Source organism: Hydra vulgaris, chromosome 15, assembly GCF_038396675.1.
Source record: "Hydra vulgaris chromosome 15, alternate assembly HydraT2T_AEP".
Taxonomy (NCBI): Eukaryota; Metazoa; Cnidaria; class Hydrozoa; order Anthoathecata; family Hydridae; genus Hydra; species Hydra vulgaris.
In genome coordinates, this window is record NC_088934.1 from 38,126,891 (window position 1) to 38,147,825 (window position 20,935).

At 26.4% G+C, this 20,935-nt stretch overlaps 1 protein-coding gene and 1 long non-coding RNA gene across 2 annotated transcripts; one reads left to right on the plus strand and one right to left on the minus strand.

Annotated features, from left to right (window-relative positions):
* Positions 1–1,529: 1,529 nt before the first annotated feature.
* LOC136091639 (uncharacterized) lies at positions 1,530–19,330 on the minus strand. The gene is made up of 8 exons (XR_010644146.1): positions 19,153–19,330; positions 18,345–18,377; positions 18,128–18,242; positions 17,967–18,023; positions 8,411–8,476; positions 8,202–8,313; positions 2,546–2,637; positions 1,530–1,823 (listed from the first exon to the last, which is right to left on the minus strand). It is a non-coding gene; the product is annotated as an uncharacterized LOC136091639 (long non-coding RNA).
* On the plus strand, positions 5,978–8,618 carry LOC105844781 (uncharacterized). The gene is made up of 2 exons (XM_065819349.1): positions 5,978–6,083; positions 7,501–8,618. The coding sequence occupies exon 2, from the start codon at positions 7,510–7,512 to the stop codon at positions 8,485–8,487; it is 978 nt and encodes a 325-aa protein (XP_065675421.1). The 5' UTR covers positions 5,978–6,083; positions 7,501–7,509; the 3' UTR covers positions 8,488–8,618.
* Positions 19,331–20,935: the final 1,605 nt, after the last annotated feature.

The following is a 20,935-nucleotide window of genomic DNA, read 5'->3' on the forward strand; positions in this document are numbered from 1 at the left end:
TTTATTGATATTATTTTTTTTTTAAATGGGGCTCGGCGATAAGGCTGAATACGCCTTCTTCTTGCTCCAGCCAATAGTTTATATAAATGTATTTGCAATGTAAACATTTTTAAACGGTAAAATAAATAATTACAAAAAAAAAAAAAATAATAAAGTTAGCCCAAAAATAATAATGTTAATCTCCCTTTTCTCTCTCTCTATTGTTTCATTTGTTACCGAGTTGATAATATTGATTTCATGGAATTATGCCGAAAATTACCGCATTATGTGCCAAAAATACCATACTAGGTCGCTGATTTTTTCATTTCTGAGTATTTTGTAAACCAAAATTTTACATAAAATTTTAAGTTTGAAACAGTTTTTTAACTGCTATTTTATAGACATAACTGTTAGGTATTGATATACATGATTTTTTAACGTTGTTAAAGTAACCATTATCTATAAACAACAAAATAGCTTAATACGCTGAAAATACCCTACTTTACCTAATTTTTGAAAATATTTCAATTTTCGCATAAGATACTTATAATAACCGAATCTACCCTATATGGAATTGTTAAAGAAACTGGGGTCAATATAAAGTTTTTCTTAACTAAAGTTGTTATAACTTAGTCAATTTTTGTCGAAATGTCTATAACTTGGTATCAAAAGATAGATGTAAGAGTGGGCTACAAGCCATAGTGGCATCTAGCCATAAGGAATAGCCGGGGGCTAGAGGGAGCACCTAACTACAACTTCTATACCCAATTAATGGAAACATTTTTTATTATAGAGTATTTTTTAAATGTAAATGGTCATTTTTATGAAACAGAAGTTGTTCCTCAATAATTGAGGAACAACTTTATTAAAGATTTTATAACAAATGCAGAATTTTTAAAACAATCAATATAAATTTCCAACTAATTTATCTTAAAACCAAGTAGGAGTTGGTCGGTAGCTTTCTGCATAACGTGGCCCATATATCGTTGGAAAGAGCATTAGTACAGTATTTTAAAGGTAAAAAAATTATTGAAATCGAATAATTCTACAAATATTTATGAGGTTTTAAGTAATGAATTGTTTATATATGGATTTGTTGAAAAAAACTTTGGTCAAAACGTTAACGAAAAAGTTTTTCTTCACTTAATTTGTAATAAATTTGTCAATTCTTATCTAAATGCCTAGACATTATTATCAAAAGATTGATGTAAAGAGAGCTACAAATTTTAATTGTATCTGGCCGCCAGGATAAAAGGGGTTAGAGGGGGCACGAAGCGCCTTCTTTACAATCTAAAAAAGCATAATTTTCCTTAAAAAAAAATTTTTTTATACAAAAAAATTTTTAAACTTTTTTGTATAAAAAAGCAAAATTTTTTATATACAAAGATGTTTTTATTTTCTTCTAGAACAAAAGCGAATACAAGCGATCTATCATACAGTTGAGGTGGATGTGGTGGGCGAGGATTTAACACACGTTAGCATAAAAAACATTTAATTCTTATACTTTTTATATTTATTAAAACAAGTGAAACTCATATAAAAAGTAAAAATTAAATTTTAGTACATTGTAATATATATAATAGAAAGGTGCATACATTAACTTGGTGGGTGAAGTGTTTATTAAACACTTTGGGAAGACTTTGGGAACACTGGGAAAAGGTTAAACACCGTTTAACCTCTTCCAATTGAACTCCCAGCCCCGCCCACCCACTCCCTCCTTGCCAAAAATTTTTTTATTTTTATAAACATATAAGTTTCCAAAATAAATTGTGAATTTGGCTAAAGCAACTTTGGTCCACTGACATTACCAGAAGTGCCGGAGACAAGATCGAATACTTCTTTACCTTAATACATAAAAAATATTTCAGTAAAATAAATATTTGTATTTAATCTAAAATCGAGAAATTAGTATAAAAGCATTTTATTAAATGGCTAGATATTTCAAAATTTCAGCAAATTTAATAATGAAAAAATATATATAGTTTAAAATAAAAATTGAAACTAATCTATGATTTGTAAATTTTTGGTTAAACTACGCAGATCATTTAGCTATTTCAAATTAAAAAATTGATGAAAATCATATTAAAATGGAAATTATAATTCAATGTATGATTATTAATTTAGTAGATATACGACAAAATTTTGGGTAAAGTGATCTTAAGTGATCTTAACGCAAAACTTTGGCACTGCTGAACACATTTATTTACTAACTATACGGTGAAGTTGTGCATTTGCGGTCACTTCACCTGTAATGGTAATTCAAAATATCTTCCACTACAATAATACAAACAGAAATTGTGTTTAAAAGCTGCCTATTAACAAATCATATATTTATTACTGATTGTAAAATATTTGAAAAAAAAAAAGAATTCTCGAAAACTATGTAAAACTTGCAATCTTTGATTGTTATGTAATTATCATGTAAACTTTGACATTTAATTACTCTAATGGTGAGAAAATGCTTAAACTCATTAAAGTGTCGGATAAAAATGGAAAAAAACACAAAGAAAGTTATCACGATAATGAATAGTACATTATTGTAATTTTGTATTGTCAAAAAAATTACCAAATTCTTTTAAACCACTTTCGACGTCTTTAAAGCACATCTTGCTCATAGCTAAATCAATACCAAACCGCCATACAATCATTTTTAAATAGCTAAAAATTTTCAAACATCAAATAAAATTATCTTATTTCATTTTAACATTTGTTTAGCTTTTTTTTATATAAACAAATCAAAAGAGTTCTAACTTTAGATAAAACTAAATAGTAAACCTAAAACAAAGTTAGTTGATCAAATTTAGTTGTCAAAAAAATTTTATTTATATTAATTCTTCTAATTCTAGACAAAACAAAAAAACAAGAATAAAGTAAAGTGAAGGAATAAAGTAAAGTTTTTTTTATTTAATTATAGTTTTGCCCTCTCGGTGTAGTTAAGGCGATTTATAAATTATTTGAATTCTTTTATTTGAAATTTGAAATAGCATGATTTTATCAGCTTATTATGTCCAAACTTGAGCTTTAGATGTTATAACTTTTTTTTGCTTCAGGTTTTTTAACATTTAAAGAGACTTTTTATATATATATATATTTTTTAAAACCTTTTTACTACCCCTAATAGTGAATCTAAAGTACACCATTTTGGAGTCTTTAGCTCACTTTCGCTCATCGGCGTTAACATGAATTTAGTTACAACATTTTAAAAAAAGTGCCTAAATCTACTATAGATCCTAGTTCTAATTGCTTCTGACGTATATTAACTATATATAGTTGTCAAAATACAATATTTCTATCAATTTTCACAAATTCCGACCAAGGAAGAGAATATAATTAAGAAAAGTTGCCAATAAACGATCAGAACAGATCATATTATTAAATTATGATGTTCATTTCACCTAAAAAGCATATTTATTTAAAATCTTATTCAAATTTGGACAAGCGATCGTGATTTTAAGATGATAAGAATCTTCGGTGTGGGTTTTTTCGCTATAAACATTTATATTTTATGATACCGCAAAATTTATCGTATTAATTTTTTTCGTCTTTCATAATTCACATACCTGATCATTTAACGGATATATGTCGTAGTCAACAAAATAGCATACAGGCTACATAATATTTCAAAACTGTCTTAACTACACCGAGTAACCAAAAGTTGCTTCGATTCTTTCCAATTGTTTTACAAAATTAAATAAAACTGGCTTTGTTAGCAACCAAAAATATTCTGTAATAGTCTAACAAAAAATTGAACCGAAAAGAAATCGCACAGTACTAAAAAAAGGCAAGCGGCAATTGCCGGCAGTCCTGGCAAATAATTCTGAGACCGGCGGCGGGAGAAAAAGAAACAACTTAAATGTTAAATATATCTCGACGGTGATTTGGTAGTAAGGGAACAACAGTTTAAATTATGTGTAATAGTATTTATTTATTCATTTTTTATACTTTTGTATTTATAAATATTTTTCTGCCAGTGTTGAAAAAATGAATCCTTTTTTTAAAATAATAGACTGCCTGCCCAAACAAAGACTCATTGTCAATTTATGTGCACTTTATACACGCCTAACCTATTAAAGTTAGTTGGTGTATGTACACTTCACTTTACCCATCCCTAAGTATTTAGATCAGCCTATGTTTTTAGACTTTGCTGCGCCTATTTTTAAATCATTCGACGTATGCATACTCTGCTTCGTCTATGGCTATATCAGTTGATGTACACTTTGAGACATCTGTTAAACTTAAATCTAATAAATGATAGTTATAATAAATAAAAATTAATGATAATTAATAAACACTATTTATGGGTAATACTAATAAATAAATTTGATCAAAAGCTAGATTTGAACTTGGAACTCCGTACAAGCATCCATTAGCCCTTTCCACTGAGCTATGTTAGAAAGTAACGTATTTTTTATAATTAACATTATATTTTTAAAAACCTGCCGAAAATTAACCTCAATTGATAGCCGGCACTGCCAGCAATTACCTTTTGCGTTAAAAAAAACTACTTTGTTAGTCACTTCGAACTTCTTAAGAATCTGAACAGACTGAGTAAACAAAAACAACAACAACAAACAATAGACAAACGTTTATTCGATAAAACTACTAATATTAGTTGTAAAACTAAACAAAGAAGCAATTCTCTTTAAAATCTAAGAAAGAATTTTAGCTCTAATCTGTTTTTAAATAATCTGAAACTTTATAATACCTTTTAAAAACCTGTCTCGATATCACCTAATGAAAAGCTGATTATTTAATGGTTTCCCGTACAAGTCCCTGATTAATCCCACTAATAAAATCCTTTTGCATTCCATACCAAATAACTACACGAACCCCATATGATAATAGTATGTAATGTGTGGCTAGGCAGCCATCTTTACTTTAAGTTATATTTCTCTTTAAGTCTGCCTCGATATGAAATAATAGAATTTCGGTTTTTTTTCTTTCCCATAAGGGTCCTAGATTTATTTTATTACGAAAGCCCTTATATATCCTATACCAGATAAGTAGAAAAGTGGTACCCATATGTATTGGTTGGTTGGGTATCATTAGCAAACATAAGTAATGCTAATTTTGAGACTTTACAAAAATCATTAACATAACTTAGAAATAATAGGCTCTTTAACTTAAGAACTTAAGATTTACTCAATCTGATCGTGAATTTCTAACAAGAATATTGAAAGTAACTAAAATCTAATTTAGACTGACTGTTTAAATTTTTAAATAGTATATATTAGAATTGTATAGATTAGAATCGTATAGATTTGAACTGTATAGATAGAATTGTATACTTATTAAACGCTATTATACGCAAGTAAATTAAGTTAAAAAGATAAAAATAAAGTTTTGAACTAAAAATAACAACAATAAGGATTTTTGAATAACGAAACAATTGTTTAAGCGAAGCATAGAAAACCATATTGCGATTTTATTTCATAGTATTTTTCACCTTGAGCTGACGTCATTTTTCTAGCCTATATAAAATATGTTAGCCCGGCGTCGGACCAAGGTGCAAGCAAGGTGCGCTTGCTATTTTGGAGCTAGTCATCAAAAATAAAATATTTAAAAACTTGATTAACAAAACAATACCTTTGGGAATATTCTGAGACACTCCGTGAAATAAAATTTGTTCGTGAGTTTCAAAATGGGAAGGGCTAATATATAAAGTATTCATTAAAGAAAAATGAGTTGAATTTAGTTATTTTAATTTTTTGTGAAAAACGAAATTTTTAATCAAAACATATATCTTTTTAATAAATTCATTTGAAAAATATAAGTAATATATAACGAATATGCAACCAAATGAGCAAATGACATTTGCAAAATACAAATTATAAAAATAGAATTAACAAAACATAACAGTTGTCAATTCAGTTCTTCTATATTACATAAACATGTTGTACGATAAATCAAAAATAAAATAAGTAATCAAATATTTATGATATGCAAGTATAAGAAAATAAAAAAAATTACTTCTTAAAACTTCAAACTAATTTACTTTTTTTTTGTTGATGCTGTGGTAGCAATCGTTTTTGGTGTTGTTATTATTATTTCATGTTGGTTTTTAGACAATATACGTTGAATACATCAAAACTTTGTTTATAAAGGTACTTTTCAATCAGTTTAAGGTAACTTTCGAAATTGCATTGAAAACTCCAAATGATCAAAATGCACACAAAGCATTCTTAAACATTCGAAACCGTAAAAATTGCAAATTATCAAAACGCACATAAAGCGTTGTTGAACATTCAAAGCCGTAAAACTTACAACAAACTTTGATGCAAACACTTAAGAGTTAAATTGATGGATAAAAATAATGCAACTTTTTTTCCATACTCTTTTTACAACTAAATTAGCATGTAGTTTGAAAGAATGAAATGTGAAAGAATGGCAAATATCATAGTTTATTGAATAATTATTTAAATTCAAATAAATGTTATTGTTCGTATACAAAGGGATTTTAAAAAAGCAGCAAATTTATATATAAACTTGCTGATCAGCTTCCTTCTTAAACTATTTTAATATTAAGTTAAGGAAATAAAGTAGCACAAAACCATATAAGATAATTGTGTACCGGCATAAAAAATATAAATAACTTATAAAAACTACATATATTCTTTTTGACAATTTACAACTTACTTAAGTTAAGAAAAGTCAAAAACGTTTCTTTTTATTTATATTTAGGTGATAAGAAAATAAGAATAAGAACTTTTATACTTTATATGCAAAGAAGACCAAAAATCTAAAACTTATGCAAAATATCTTACCATATAAAATTGAATCAAACAAGCAGTTGGAGAAATTTTAAAAAAACATTCGATTAATGTGATAGAAATATACATTTACACGTTCTTCTTTATCACAAACAAAAACAATTACTTAAAGATAATAATAACTTAATTCAATATAGTAGACAGTGACAATAAAAGATTGCAAATTATTTTATTTAAAAAACATCATTAAGCTTTATATATATGTTGTCTTTACCATTAGTTTCTCGTTGTTTGCAAATAAAAAGCTCTGTAAAAAAGTTGACGCAATTGAAACATCTACATGGATGTTTAAAATCAGTCTTACAAAATACGAAATAAAAAATAAAAATTTTGGCCTTGTAGTAAAGACAATTTTACTATGAAACCGTTGAAAAACTTTAATCAAATTAGTTGCAGTTATATGAAACTCTATTCATCAAAAACTTTCTCTTTAAGTAAATATGTACTGCAATCAATTACAATTAATACTAAAACACCTGCAACAGTTACTATAGCTAGTTGTTACAAAACAACTACTGCAAGTAGCTGAGTGACTATTTCATATATCTACTATAATAAATAATGCAGAAGGCGCAAAATTAATAGTAAAAACTGCTGACTTGTAAATATTTTTTGCATGGTTCAGTTTAAGGAAATTTTATATTAAATTTTTAGTATTTAATGATTATTCTTATATATATTCTAATATATAAATTATTCAATATTTATTTGATTGTTATAAAACTTTTTTTTTTTTTTTTTTTTTTTATAGAAAAGAAGCATGTTGAGTAATAAAGATGTAATATGTCAATATCAATATAAAGACTCGGTGGAATATACTAACAGCAGTTTTTTAATTTCGTGCTACATTTTTAACGCTGTTGTTATACTTGCAACAAATAGTTTCTTGATTTTGGGCTTGCACATAACAATCAAAAATAAAAGGTACACGCGAAACGAGAAGCTCATTTTTGTTTTATCAGTTACTGATATATTATATGCTCTGATAGTTTCACCCTCTCAAACTATATTACTTAAACTCATTGATAATTTTGGTTGCTTAGAGATATCTATCATATCATTTTTTCGAGTTTGGTTGTTAGGCTTATCAAGCTCAATTTTTATATTAATTTCTTTCGAGCGTTATCTTACGGTATTTCATAACAACAAGTTTTGTGGAGCTATAATTAAAGACTCCTATTTATTTGGATACCTTTCATTAGTTATTATTTTTACATTTAGTACTGCTGTCTTTTATAGTGTAGTGTATGCTACATCAAGCTTGCATCTACAGTTTATACTCTATATTGGGACTGGTTTTATAACAATGGCTTCACTTTTTCTGATTGTTTTTGCTAATCTTTTAATGCTTATTCAAACTAAAAAAAAACTGCAAAGTAGTTCTATACGAGTTCAGAAAAATATTCAAATTAAAAACTATATCACAGAAACCGTAGTAATAATATCACTTACACATGTATTGTTTTACACACCATGCTTGGTAGCGCAGTATTATATGTCATTTATTTTTTCAAAAGATATTGTTTCTCTAATTCCAGAAGTTCATCGGGTATTTATGTGGACCCTAGTCATAAGAGAAGTTAGTGCATGGATTAATGCATTGATTAATGCATTTAGAAACAGAAAAATTTCCAAAATATTTGATTTACGAAAAAACTTACTATTTTCAAACTTCTATCTAAAAACAAGAAGAGGCCAAGAAACCATATTTGATAGCAGATCAACATCTGCAATGTAAAAATCTTTATACACAATTTTATTTACATAACAAATTTTATGTGTGTGTGCGTTAAAAAATACCCTCTATTTTCTTAAATGAGTAAAAATAAACGTATAACATCGTTACTTTATCGTTTGACTTTAGCACGGTATCCATGTTGAAGTTCAAAAAAGCATAAGTAGATGTCATAATAAAATAAAATTGTGTTATAAACTAAAGTAGTAATTATTTCTTTAAAGAACTTGAATTTAATGAACCTATAATCTTTGCAAAGCTAGTTATAATCAAAAATTATTTTACTTAAAATTTTGTCTTAAGCTTTAGTGCGTTGTAAAATTTTTTTTTTTTTTTTCTTTTTTTTTGCTTTTTATCTTATAACTTCAAACAAAACAGCAAACACCTACATGTAATGGTAAAAAATTAATTGTAGTGCATGCTGAAAAACATATTAAACGCATTAAAAACGTATTAAATTTAATGTTATTATTTGATCATATTATTAAAGTATTAAATTTTAATGTTATTGTTAGAGAAGTTTGCCTTGAATGCAAATAAAGCCTGTTTCAGCAGTATTCCATCAATTTTATTATTTTATTCAGCAATTTTATTAATATGACAAAACTTTGATATTGTAATACTGTCAAAAAAAAAACGTTACTTTTTTACTTACGTCGTTTGATTAAGGTAATGTTAAGTTACTAACTTTTTTACTAACTTCATTTGACCAAGGTAATGTTAAATTACATACTTTTTTACTTATGTCGTTTGACCAAGGTAATGTTAAGTTACTTTTTTACTAACTTCATTTGACCAAGATAATGTTAAGTTGTTAGTTTACTTTTGAAAAATTTTTTGATTCTCTACTTTTAAATGTATTTTTTATGTTTAACATTTTCAAATAGAAATGATTGTTTTTTGCGTTCAAAAAATCTGATTTTTTTTACATTTAAAACCTTGTTTCAATTATATAAAGATACTACTGATATAATTAAGGTTTTAATAATTTTATGTTTAACTTATTTATGAAAAAACACTTTATCTTTATTTGTGTTTAATGACCTATTCTATTATTATTGGTCTACTGGTAGTTTCTTTTTGAAGAAATTTGATAGATTTCATTTTTTTATGAAAGTTAATTCATTTTTGAATTTAAGGAACCTATTTAAATAAGCAATATTATTTTCGAGTTTAAAATTATTGTTCAATCTTTTGTCATAACTAGGGCCGTTCCGAAGAGATCTTGAAGGGGGGTTGGCGTATCTGTTTTTTTGCTCACAACGGCCTAAAAATATTTTTAGCGACCAAGGCCTCAGTAGGAAAATTTGTGGACTAATTTTTAAATAAAATTTGCCTACGGGGATTAGACACCCTTTACACACTCCTCTTCTTCCTAAAGAGGGCCCTGGTACCCATTGTGCTATTTATTTTTTTCTTACCAGCGTAGCAAGTTGCTGTAATGTTTTGTTTGTCTGTACAATTTTGTTGATATTCATTACGCGCGGTTAGGCAAGTTTGCTCACATCAATAGTTATTGTGGTTTATCCTCCTCCGGCTAATTTTTTTTTTTTTTTTTTGCCGTTAAATGATATATACAGTTTCAAAGCTCATAAATAAAAATAAATATTGGCGGGGCAAGAAGAAGACTAATTTAGCCTTATCACCGAGCCTTATTCTCACGTATTTACAAAAACCGTAATATTTAAATATCTATAGTTAACAAAGTGTTTATTGAAAAAAAATTAAAATATGAAAGTACTAGTAAATCAAAAAAAAATTCTTTTTTCAAATCCATGCTTTATGCAAAGCAGAATTCTATTGGGCCTAGAAATTCTTTTTTTGTTATCTTTTGTAGAAGGAAAAATTACTGTTACGTTTTTAAATTTTTTTTTTATTAATTCAGTGTTCTTATGGGGAAATACAAATTAAATTTTTGTTAACTTAATTAACTTTTTTTGGTCACATTTCCTTGTATTGTCATCAAAAATGATTAAGTGTGCAAAATTTGAGCAAAATTGGTTGAGAAAAAAGCTTTCAAAAATTGATTTCAAATTTTGTGGCACACAAACATATATATATAGAAAGTAACCTTATATTTTTTTTTTTTTTTTTTTTTTTTTTTTTTTTTTTTGCTCGTTTACATTTGTCGTATTTTACAAACAAACAAACAAGGCATCTGAAAGAAGATCATAATGATCTTATCATCAGAACCTTTTACAGCTTTAGACGTTTTACAGCATAACAAAAATTAATAAAAAAATTTCAATAAACAGTGTAAATAAATCTGACGTTACTATATATAGAATCTATATCATTTATATATAAGATAAAAACAAAAATTAAAACATTTCATAAAGCGTATTTTACAATAAAATAAAAGTCCTAAACAAAGATTACAAAGTATCAATTAGAAGTACTTGACTACGTCATCAATAGATAAAATAAAATTTTTTAGTTTATATTTGAAAGTGGGATAAGTGTGAAATATATCAAAATTTGACAAAACAATCTTATTCCAAAGATACGGTGCGCGATAAGCAATACAAAACTTATTAAACTTGGTTCGACAAAAAGGTTCATATAGGAGAAAATTATTTCTAAGTGTATATTTATTTATTGGTTTTTCACAAAAGAGATCTTTAAAGACAGATAAGGATAAGTCATTTTTCCACAAATACATAAAGCATAAGACATTAAACACATTAAGCTCATATATATTGAGAATTTTCATTTCAATAAAAAAAGGTTTGGAATGAGTGTATCGATCCGCAAAATTAATTAAACGGATCGCATGCTTCTGACGGCGGTAAAGACATTGTAACTTACTTTTTTCTGTGCTTCCCCATACAATATTTGCATAATTTAAATAACTATGTATAAATGAGTAGTAGAGTTGGGTTAAACTTTTTTTACTTAAATATGTTCTGGATTTATATAAAATTCCAATGCTTTTGGAAATTTTTGTGCTAATATAGTCAATATGTGCTTTCCATGTGATGTTTTCATCAAGAAAAACACCCAAAAACTTTGTGACATAGTGTCTTTTTATCTCAGTATCATCAATAATAATTTTGGGCAAATTTAGGGGTAAATAGGCTTTTTTTGAGACAGGATGAAACAGAATCCATTTTGTTTTGTTACTGTTTAGAGTTAGTTTATTGCATTTGAACCAGTTGGATATATTTTTAAGTTGCTCGTTCATGCTAGAGAAGAGTTTGTAAATATCATTATTGGAAAGAAATAAGTTGGTATCATCAGCAAACATGATACTCATTAAATTTGAGGCTTTATTTAGGTCGTTTATATAAATCAAGAACAACAGCGGTCCCAAAATGGAGCCTTGGGGAACGCCACATGAAATATTTAGAAACTCATTAGGATAATTATTATTACTAAAAACAAACTGTTTACGGTTTGATAAATATCTTCTGAACCATTTTGTGACTTTGTAATTTATTCCATAGTATTTCAGTTTTTGTATCAAAATTTGATGATCGACAGTATCGAATGCTTTCGATAGGTCGATGAAAACACCTAAAGTATATTTAGATTTTTTAAAAGAATTTGAAATTTCACGTACAAATTGGATAATTGCATGTTCCGTAGAATTGTTTATTTTAAAACCAAATTGGTTGACGTATAACAAATTATTAGAAAGAAAATAGTTGTATAGTCTATTGTACATAATGCGTTCTAGTATTTTTGAAAATGTGCAAAGGACGGAAATAGGACGATAGTTACTGATATTCATTTGATCTCCCTCTTTTAAAATAGGGGTAACTTTTGCAATTTTTAATCGGTTAGGAAATACTCCTTGATGGATAGACGCTCCATATACTTTAAAAAGAATATCTTTTAATTGTTCAAAACATTCTATAACTATATTACCGTTTATGTCATCTGCTCCGCTTGCTTTGTTTTTTTTAAGTGATTTGAATGCTATTTCAAATTCTTGAAAAGATAGTTTTGAATATAATTCGTTGGAACCATTGCAATTATTCATCTGTACTAGAAAATCGTTAAATTTTGCTTTGGTAAAAGGAATTTTATTTGCTAGTTTAGGACCGATGTCAATAAAAAATTTGTTAAACTCGTGAGCTATATCTCTTGGATCACATATACGTTTGTTATCAACAATAATCATCTGGGGGAGAGAACCTGAGCATTTCTTTTGTTTACCACTAATTTTATTCATTACTTGCCAAATGCGTCTTGAGTTATTTTTGAATTTATCTAGGAGTTTTGAGTAGTAATTTTTTTTCAAGTTTTTACGAACTTTTTCAAATAGATATTTGTAATCTTTATATATTTTCTCATTTGAAGATGATTTTGTTTTGAGATATTTTATATACAGCTTCTGTTTTATCTTGGATGATTTTTTAAATCCTTTTGTTACCCAGGGATTGTTTATATTTTTTGGAGTTATTGTTCTTTCTATAATAGGAAAGTTTGCATCATATACGGAGTAAAAGGTTTCAAAAAAATTATCGTAAATTTTGTCTGCATTGTCATTGAAGTTAATATGCTTCCAGTGCAGTAACGATAATTGGTTTTTAAACTGGTTTATATTAGTATGGTTAAAAGTGCGTGTTTTAATTTTGATTGATTTATTTTTATTTTCATATTTTGAATTAAGTGTAAAAAATATTGGAAAATGGTCAGTAATATCAGATTTTAGGATACCCGTTTGAATATCATTGTTGAATATATCTGTTGTAATGATATTATCAATCAGAGATGCCGAGTTTTTTGTAACTCTGGTCGGCCTATTTATTAAAGGAATTGCACCCGTTTCAAAAAAGGAGTCATAAAAGTTTTTAATTTTGTTATCTTCATTATACAGAAGACAATTCATATTTAGGTCCCCAATAATGAAACTCTTTTTTTTTTCTTTAATACCTTTTCTAAAAATACTTTGTTCAAAAAAAATGCTCAAGTTCTCGCTCACGCCGTCAGGTGGTCGATAACAACAGCTTAATAAGATGTTTTGTGATTGATTGTTTATAATTTCTATAGTTAAAATTTCTTTATCGCCATCAGAAGCACTTAAATCATTCCTAACGTTATAAAAAATATTTTCATTCACATAAATAAGGACTCCTCCGCCGCGTTTATTTACTTGTCTTTTGAGCGAAATTAATTTAAAATGTGGAATATTAAAATTAGAATTATTATCTAAGTCATTCGAAATCCACGTTTCAGTTAAACAAACTATATTAAAACGATTTTTTGTTTCATCTAACAAGTTAAGAAGCTTTTCAAAATTGTTATTAAGACTTCGAATATTTACGTGTAGAATTCTAATTTTATTTAAATTTTTGTCATAAACATTTTTAAAATAATATATATAATATAATAATATAATAATATAATATAATAATAAAATATATAAAGCATGGAAAAATAGATAACAATTCGTTGTCTTTTAAAGAAAAATTTAAAGAATAAAAATTTAAGGTAAGAGTAAGATCAAGTGAATAAGAAAAAATAAATAAGATATTATCATTTGCTTAAAACTTAAAAATTCAAACTAAGATTTAAAAATAAAAAGTAAATAAATTAATATACACCATAGAAATAACATAAATAAATTAGTCTACTTCATAGAAATAACGTAAATAAGTTAGCAAACGTCATAGAGGTAATACCATAATTAAGGTAATAAAAAAAAAATGTTGATACACTCAGTGACAATTTTTGTATGAATTATATTTTGTATTTGAGTTTTAATCAAAAAAAACATTTAAAATCGGATATATTAAAATCCATAAGTAAGAATGCCTGTTTTGATTCATTTTTAAACTGTTTAAGATCCACAATAAAGAATTGAATATGAAGTTAGTTTTGAATTATATTTTGGGACAACAAAGTTGTTATTTGAAAATTTTGTTGGATATTTATGAACTATTTTGTCAAAATAGGGTTGAAATATTTTAGGAGATAATCCTATATTTGTTTTACACATGAACATTAAAACTTGGTGTAAGTTGATTTTATATATATTTAATGCTCCAAGTATACGCAGAAGAGGCTCACAAGGTAGATTTCTATTAGCTCAAAAAATTATTCTGCATGCGTGTTTTTGTTTACAGTACAATTTTTTTAATTTTGTGTGGTTTGTACTTGCCCATTCAATATTGCAATGAATTAAATAACAATGAATAAAAGAGAAATATAAACTTTTTAAATAACTACTGCTAAGTAATTTTAAAAGTCCTATAGCTAAATTTTTTGATATTTTATTTTCAATACTTTTTATATGTAAACTCCAACGTAAATGTTCATCTAAGATTACGCCTAGAAAGTTTACTGAGTTTTCTCTTTTAATGTTAGTGTTATTGATTATTAGATTAGGCAATTTGATGGGAATATTTTTTGATTTATTCACTTTGTGGAACAAAATAAATTTGGTTTTATCCACATTTAGAGAAAGTTTATTACTTTTAAACAACTCATCAACTTTCAATAATTGTTCGTTTGTTGTTTCAAATAGTGTATTAATATCACTTTGGGAATAAAAAATATTGGAGTCATCTGCAAAAAGAATACAATTTAATAGATCACTTGCTAAATTTAAATTATTAACATACACTAGGAAAAACAGTGGTCCTAAAATAGAGCCCTGGGGAACCCCACAAGTTACGGCAGTCGGAAATGTTTGTTTTTGTTCATAAACTATAAATTGTTTTCTATCGGTCAAATAACTTTTGAACCCAAGTAAATTGTTATTATTTACACTATAGTGTTCAAGTTTTTTTATTGGTATATTATTGGTATATTATAAATAACGGTATCGAAAGCTTTTGACAGATCAATGAAAACTCCTAAGGTAAAGTAGTTACTACTGAATGCACTTGATGTTTGGTTTACTAGTTCAATCACTGCATGCTCCGTTGAATTTTCTTTTTTGAAACTAAATTGTTTTGAATACAGCATGTAGTTTTCTGGTAAGTGATTAAAAAGCCTATGGTACATTATTCTCTCAAGTAATTTTGAAAAACAAGGTAAAATAGATGTAGGCCTATAATTAGAGATATTTGAGTCATCTCCGGACTAAAATATCGGCGTGATTCGTGCAATTTTTAGCTTTTCAGAGACAATACCTGTTTTAAATGAAAGATTAAATATGTGAAATAACGAGGTTTCTATTATATTGTATACTGATTTTACAATATTAACGTTAATTTTATCAAATCCAGCACTTTTGTTAATTTTAAGGTAAAAAAAAAGCGGTTTGCAATTCAATTAGTTTTAAATTAGGTTCATCCATAACTTTATCGTAATTTTTTAAATAAGACTCAAATGGTGTTGAATTCATAGGAGTTATTAATGCCAAATTCATAAAATAATTATATAAAATCATTATAATAAAAATTGCCATACAGAGGCCTCATTACCAAGGCCCGCAAAGACGAGCTCAGCTCACTAAAGAGCATCATAATCCGCTTCGCAGACCATGAGTATATGAGTTTAAGATGAACCAAGGATAATAGAATGAGAGGCAGAAAAAGTCGAATTAGAAAGATAGCATAGAGTAAGCGGACAGATATTGCAATGATGTAAGAATGTGCAACTAAATAATACCTTATACTATAAGGTATCAATTTTTTTTTAAAAACATTGCAAACAACAATAAGATCGGTTGAAAATTGGACGATTTTAAATTGCATTTTAAAACTACTTAACCAATTCTGACAATTTTTTTTAATGATGGGTACACATTTAATAATGGGTACACATTTAATGATGGGTACACATTTAGTTTTTAATTCAACAAAAAAATTGGTCTCAATTTTACGATATGCAAGTAATTTAACTTTAATAAGATTAATACGTAAAGTACCCCCACCAAAATAACAATTTGACTTTGTTTCACTTTTTTTTGCCGCTAATACACAAATCTTATAAATTTTTAATGCTGTTTGCACATTTGTTTTTTTTTTCAAAAGTTTTGCCTTCACTATTGCTTCGTAAGATTTGATGACTTGCTACTTAGAACAATTTGGTGGGTTATCATCCTTTGGAACAACATGAACTTTTTTTCTTATACAAATTCATTACATTTTTGGAAATAGCAGATTAGGCAAAAATAAACTTGGTTTTTTACGTTTTTTTAGTTAGAGGGAGAAAATTTTTCCAAGCACTCAGTTGCGCATAGATCTGATATCAAAATTAGATATGTTATGAAAGGAGAGCTTTTAAAGCCACTACTGCTTATAGTCTGCCATACAAGAAACTTATTAGCAAATTTTTTTCTTGTTATATGCAGATTATTCTTTTTACTCTTTAAATGAAAGATATTTTCCTCATTTTTTAAATTTAAAAAAAAAAATGAAAAATTTTAATTAAAAAATAGCAATTTTATTATCGGTTTGTGGTCGTTTTGTATCGAATTTCACAACTTATTTAGTTCACCCAAGCTTAAGTCCAGACACTATGCAATATACTTCGCAATATTACATATACCATGCAAACAATTTTTCTGTAATTGAGAATTTTTTCTAGATATAATATTTGCTTCGATTTTGATTTGAAAAAGTTTTTTTTTTAATGGAAAGTTATTCAAGTATTGAATATTTCTCTTTGACAAAAAAGAAAGTTTGCAAAGATTGTACCTTGGTACCGTCGCCCTAATATTTTTTGTAAAAACCTACGTACTCTACACAGCAAAATCCATGACTCTTGTTTTAAGCAAAAAAAGTTTTAAAACAAGAAAAAAAAGACTTGTCCGCCACGTAAGAACTTTTTTTCTTGTTTTAAGAATGTTTATTCTTAAATTAAGAACTTTTTTTCTTGTTTTAGGAATTTTTTTTCTTAAATACTTTTTTTTTCTTGTTTCAAGAATTTATATTCTTAAAATAAGAACTTTTTTTCTTGTTTCAAGAATATTTTTGCTCAGAATAAGAATTTTTTTTCTTGTATTAAGATTTATTTTTATCAATAAGAATATTTTTCTTATTTCAAGGACATTTTTGCTTAAAATAAGATTCTATTATCTTGCAATCTTTTCATTCATTATTTTTCGTTTTTTCCTTTTTTTCCCCAAAAAAGCCATATCGATTTAGATAAGCAAAGAAAGTGAGCAAATGCTTACATAAATATGCTATAGTATATATATCAACCCTCGAAATTAGGAAAAATAAGGTCAGCAATATTTTGCCAATCTCAATCTTTTAGAGGTCGGCAAGAAAAATTTAATACAAAGATCCTACCAGAAAACATATATATATATATATATATATATATATATATATATATATATATATATATATATATATATATATATATATATATATATATATATATATATATATATATATATATATATAATTTATATTATATTAGAAATTATATATATATATATATATATATATATATAATTTATATTATTATTAAGAAATTATTTATATATATATATATATAATTTCTTAATTTCTTAATTAACTACCAACTTGAGTATTCCAGAATGTAAGTGTGTCAATTTCTTAAGCCAAGCTTACCCTCACTGAGTCAACTGTGACAGAAGACTTTAATGCACAAGCTATCTCGCCAACAATCTGAATTAAACAATAATAAAAGAAAAGCATAAAAACAATTTTAAAAAGCAGAGGATACTTATAGAATAACCCATTAGGACAGTTTTGAAAAAATAACTACTCACTTTAGAAAGAATTGGCGATTTCTATCAACTCTCTTGCGATTTCTATCAACTATACATTTATTTACCCAAGTCCTTTTTTGAGTAAATTTAGCATCCAATTTCTAATAACTTTGTTCTGGAGCATTTAATTAGATCATATTATAAAATGTAAAAAACAAACAAAATTAATTATAAATATTAAATTTACTAATTGAAAAGTAATGTTTCCTTTACTTACTTTACATTGTGTATATTTGGAAACTTGCGATTGCTAAAAAGAAAACATCGATATTTAGAAATAATACTAGTACTTTCGATATTTAGAAATAGTACTAGTACTATTTATAAACTTTGGCATATATATAATTCTGACATATATAAAATTCGCCGAATGGTCACACACGAGCAGTAAACGCCTGAGGGAAGAAATGAAATACATTAGAATAAAGGAGAATTATTTTTCAAATAAAGCATATTTTGACAGTTGTCAAGACAAAAATAAAGATCAATAGAGGAATATTTAAAATAAGACAGACAATGCACCTAAACAGTACTAACAATAATAATAATAATAAAAAATAAATTGTTATATAAATACTAATATGAACTAAGATAAACAAAAAAATATATCACTAAACAAAAAAAAAAACAAAAAAAATAAAACAAAAAATACATTAAAAAAAAAAAAGTATGCATACAACAATGAAAGGCCTTAGAATGGAAAAAAAACATTAATACCAATGTGTAAACATAATTTGTGTAGTGATTAAGTAATAAACATCTCCTCAGAGTCGCGTCTATTATTACTGGCGTTTCGATGAGGATCAGCACTTATAACTAGTTTATCCCGTCAGACAAACATCATCGCCACTTATGCTTTACCCCGCGACTTACGCCTATTCCATACTGCAGTAAAAAAGGATTCACTACAAATAGCCAAAACCCAACCATACCCAAATTTGTAAAGCACTAATATTTTTTTAATGATATGAAAAGTGTTAATCTGCTGTACAATATAAGTAAAAATAATTAAATAAATCACTTACCATATCAACGGTAGAAAAAACTACGCACAATAAATTAAAATTCAAATAAAAACGCCAGAAACAAAACTAAAAACAACTAAAGTGTGTAAACAGAAAATGCTAATAAATTTTCCCTAAGACCATTCAAACCACACAGGTACATCCAGCACAAACAAACCAAAAACAATCAAATGGCAATATACCCTATTAAAAACCCTTTTAAAATAAAATAAAACATAATAGAGTATTCAAAAAACTTTAACGTTGTCATAGATACTTCATTCGAATTTTGTTAACCAATCTAAATTGTAAGAAAATGAAACAACCCGCGCAACTTAAAATCATAACTAAAAATCAAGTATATTAGAAAGTAGAATAAACATATATATATCGCCTGCAAAAATGTAATGATTTAAACATGTAGTGAAGGTTATAAGAAATTCTCTGAATAATAATAAAAGACGAAAATTGTGTCTGTAAAAATTAAAATAAAGCCGAGTAATGAACGTACGATAATATAGCACAAAAGCTCCTTGATAACAGCAACAACATGAAAATCAGCGGATAAATTATACACCGAAGAATATTGTAATAAGATCAACTAAATACTAAAATAAGACCAGATAAATTTAAGCCAAATGAGTGGTTAAAAAATTATTTTGGGTGATAAAGCAATGGTATTAGTCGTCATATAAAAACGATGTAAGATTAAAAATATTGTTTAAGAAGTAAAGTCTTCTCTACGGTCCGAATAACTTTGAGACCATATCTAAATCGAAGTTTCCGAAAAAGTAAAGCTTTCTCTACGGTCCGAATTAAACGTAATTTTGAGACCATTACAAAAAACAAAAAGACGTCGCATCAACAAAACATGTCGAAAGCCGCTAGTCAAAAAGATACGCTCTTATATATATTTATATGAATTCTAAAATGAAAAAACAATCACACATGATAACCACATATACATAACATACAAATCGGCATTTAACATTCCAACCACATACTATATATTAAAAGAAAATATAACCTAAATAAGAATGAGTTCAAACAAAGATAGTTTATCATATAAAAGAACAAAAAGCATGCAAAAGATGTAAAAAGGCTATATGTGCATAAGGGTGTATAGGTAATAAAATAATACTAGTACTTTCGATATTTAGAAATAATACTAGTACTAATCTAAAAAAAATTTGCAATAACAATATTAAAATAGCAATATTATAAACAATAACAATAAGCAATAATGATGAGTAATCGTAAAAAAAATGCTATAATAATATTTATATTACATATCATCATGACATAAGCAATAATAATAATAACCCACAATGAGCCCAACATTTTACAAACAGTCTCTCCAAAAAAAGGCATAAAGACTAGTTTTAATATAGTTTAGTGATTTAAATTGAATATATAAGAAAAATTATTCCATGAATAAAATATGGTAAATTTTTCCATGATTTTATGCATTAGTTTGTGATTTATGGTCGCACTAACTGAACAATGATTTAGGATATATAATTTAAGGTTACTAAAAGATTGAAGATAATAACGAGAACTTTTTATAGAAGTAAAAAAAACTACAGATTGAGAGAGGTATGGTAATTTGCGTATGATTCCAGACAAATAGACAATTTAATTTTTTGATAATTTTGGATAGAAAGTAAAGGATAAGTTGATAAGTAGTTTATAGGGTATTTCACTGAAACTATATATATATATTTCACTGAAAATATATATATATATATATATATATATATATATATATATATATATATATATATATATAAATATATATATATAT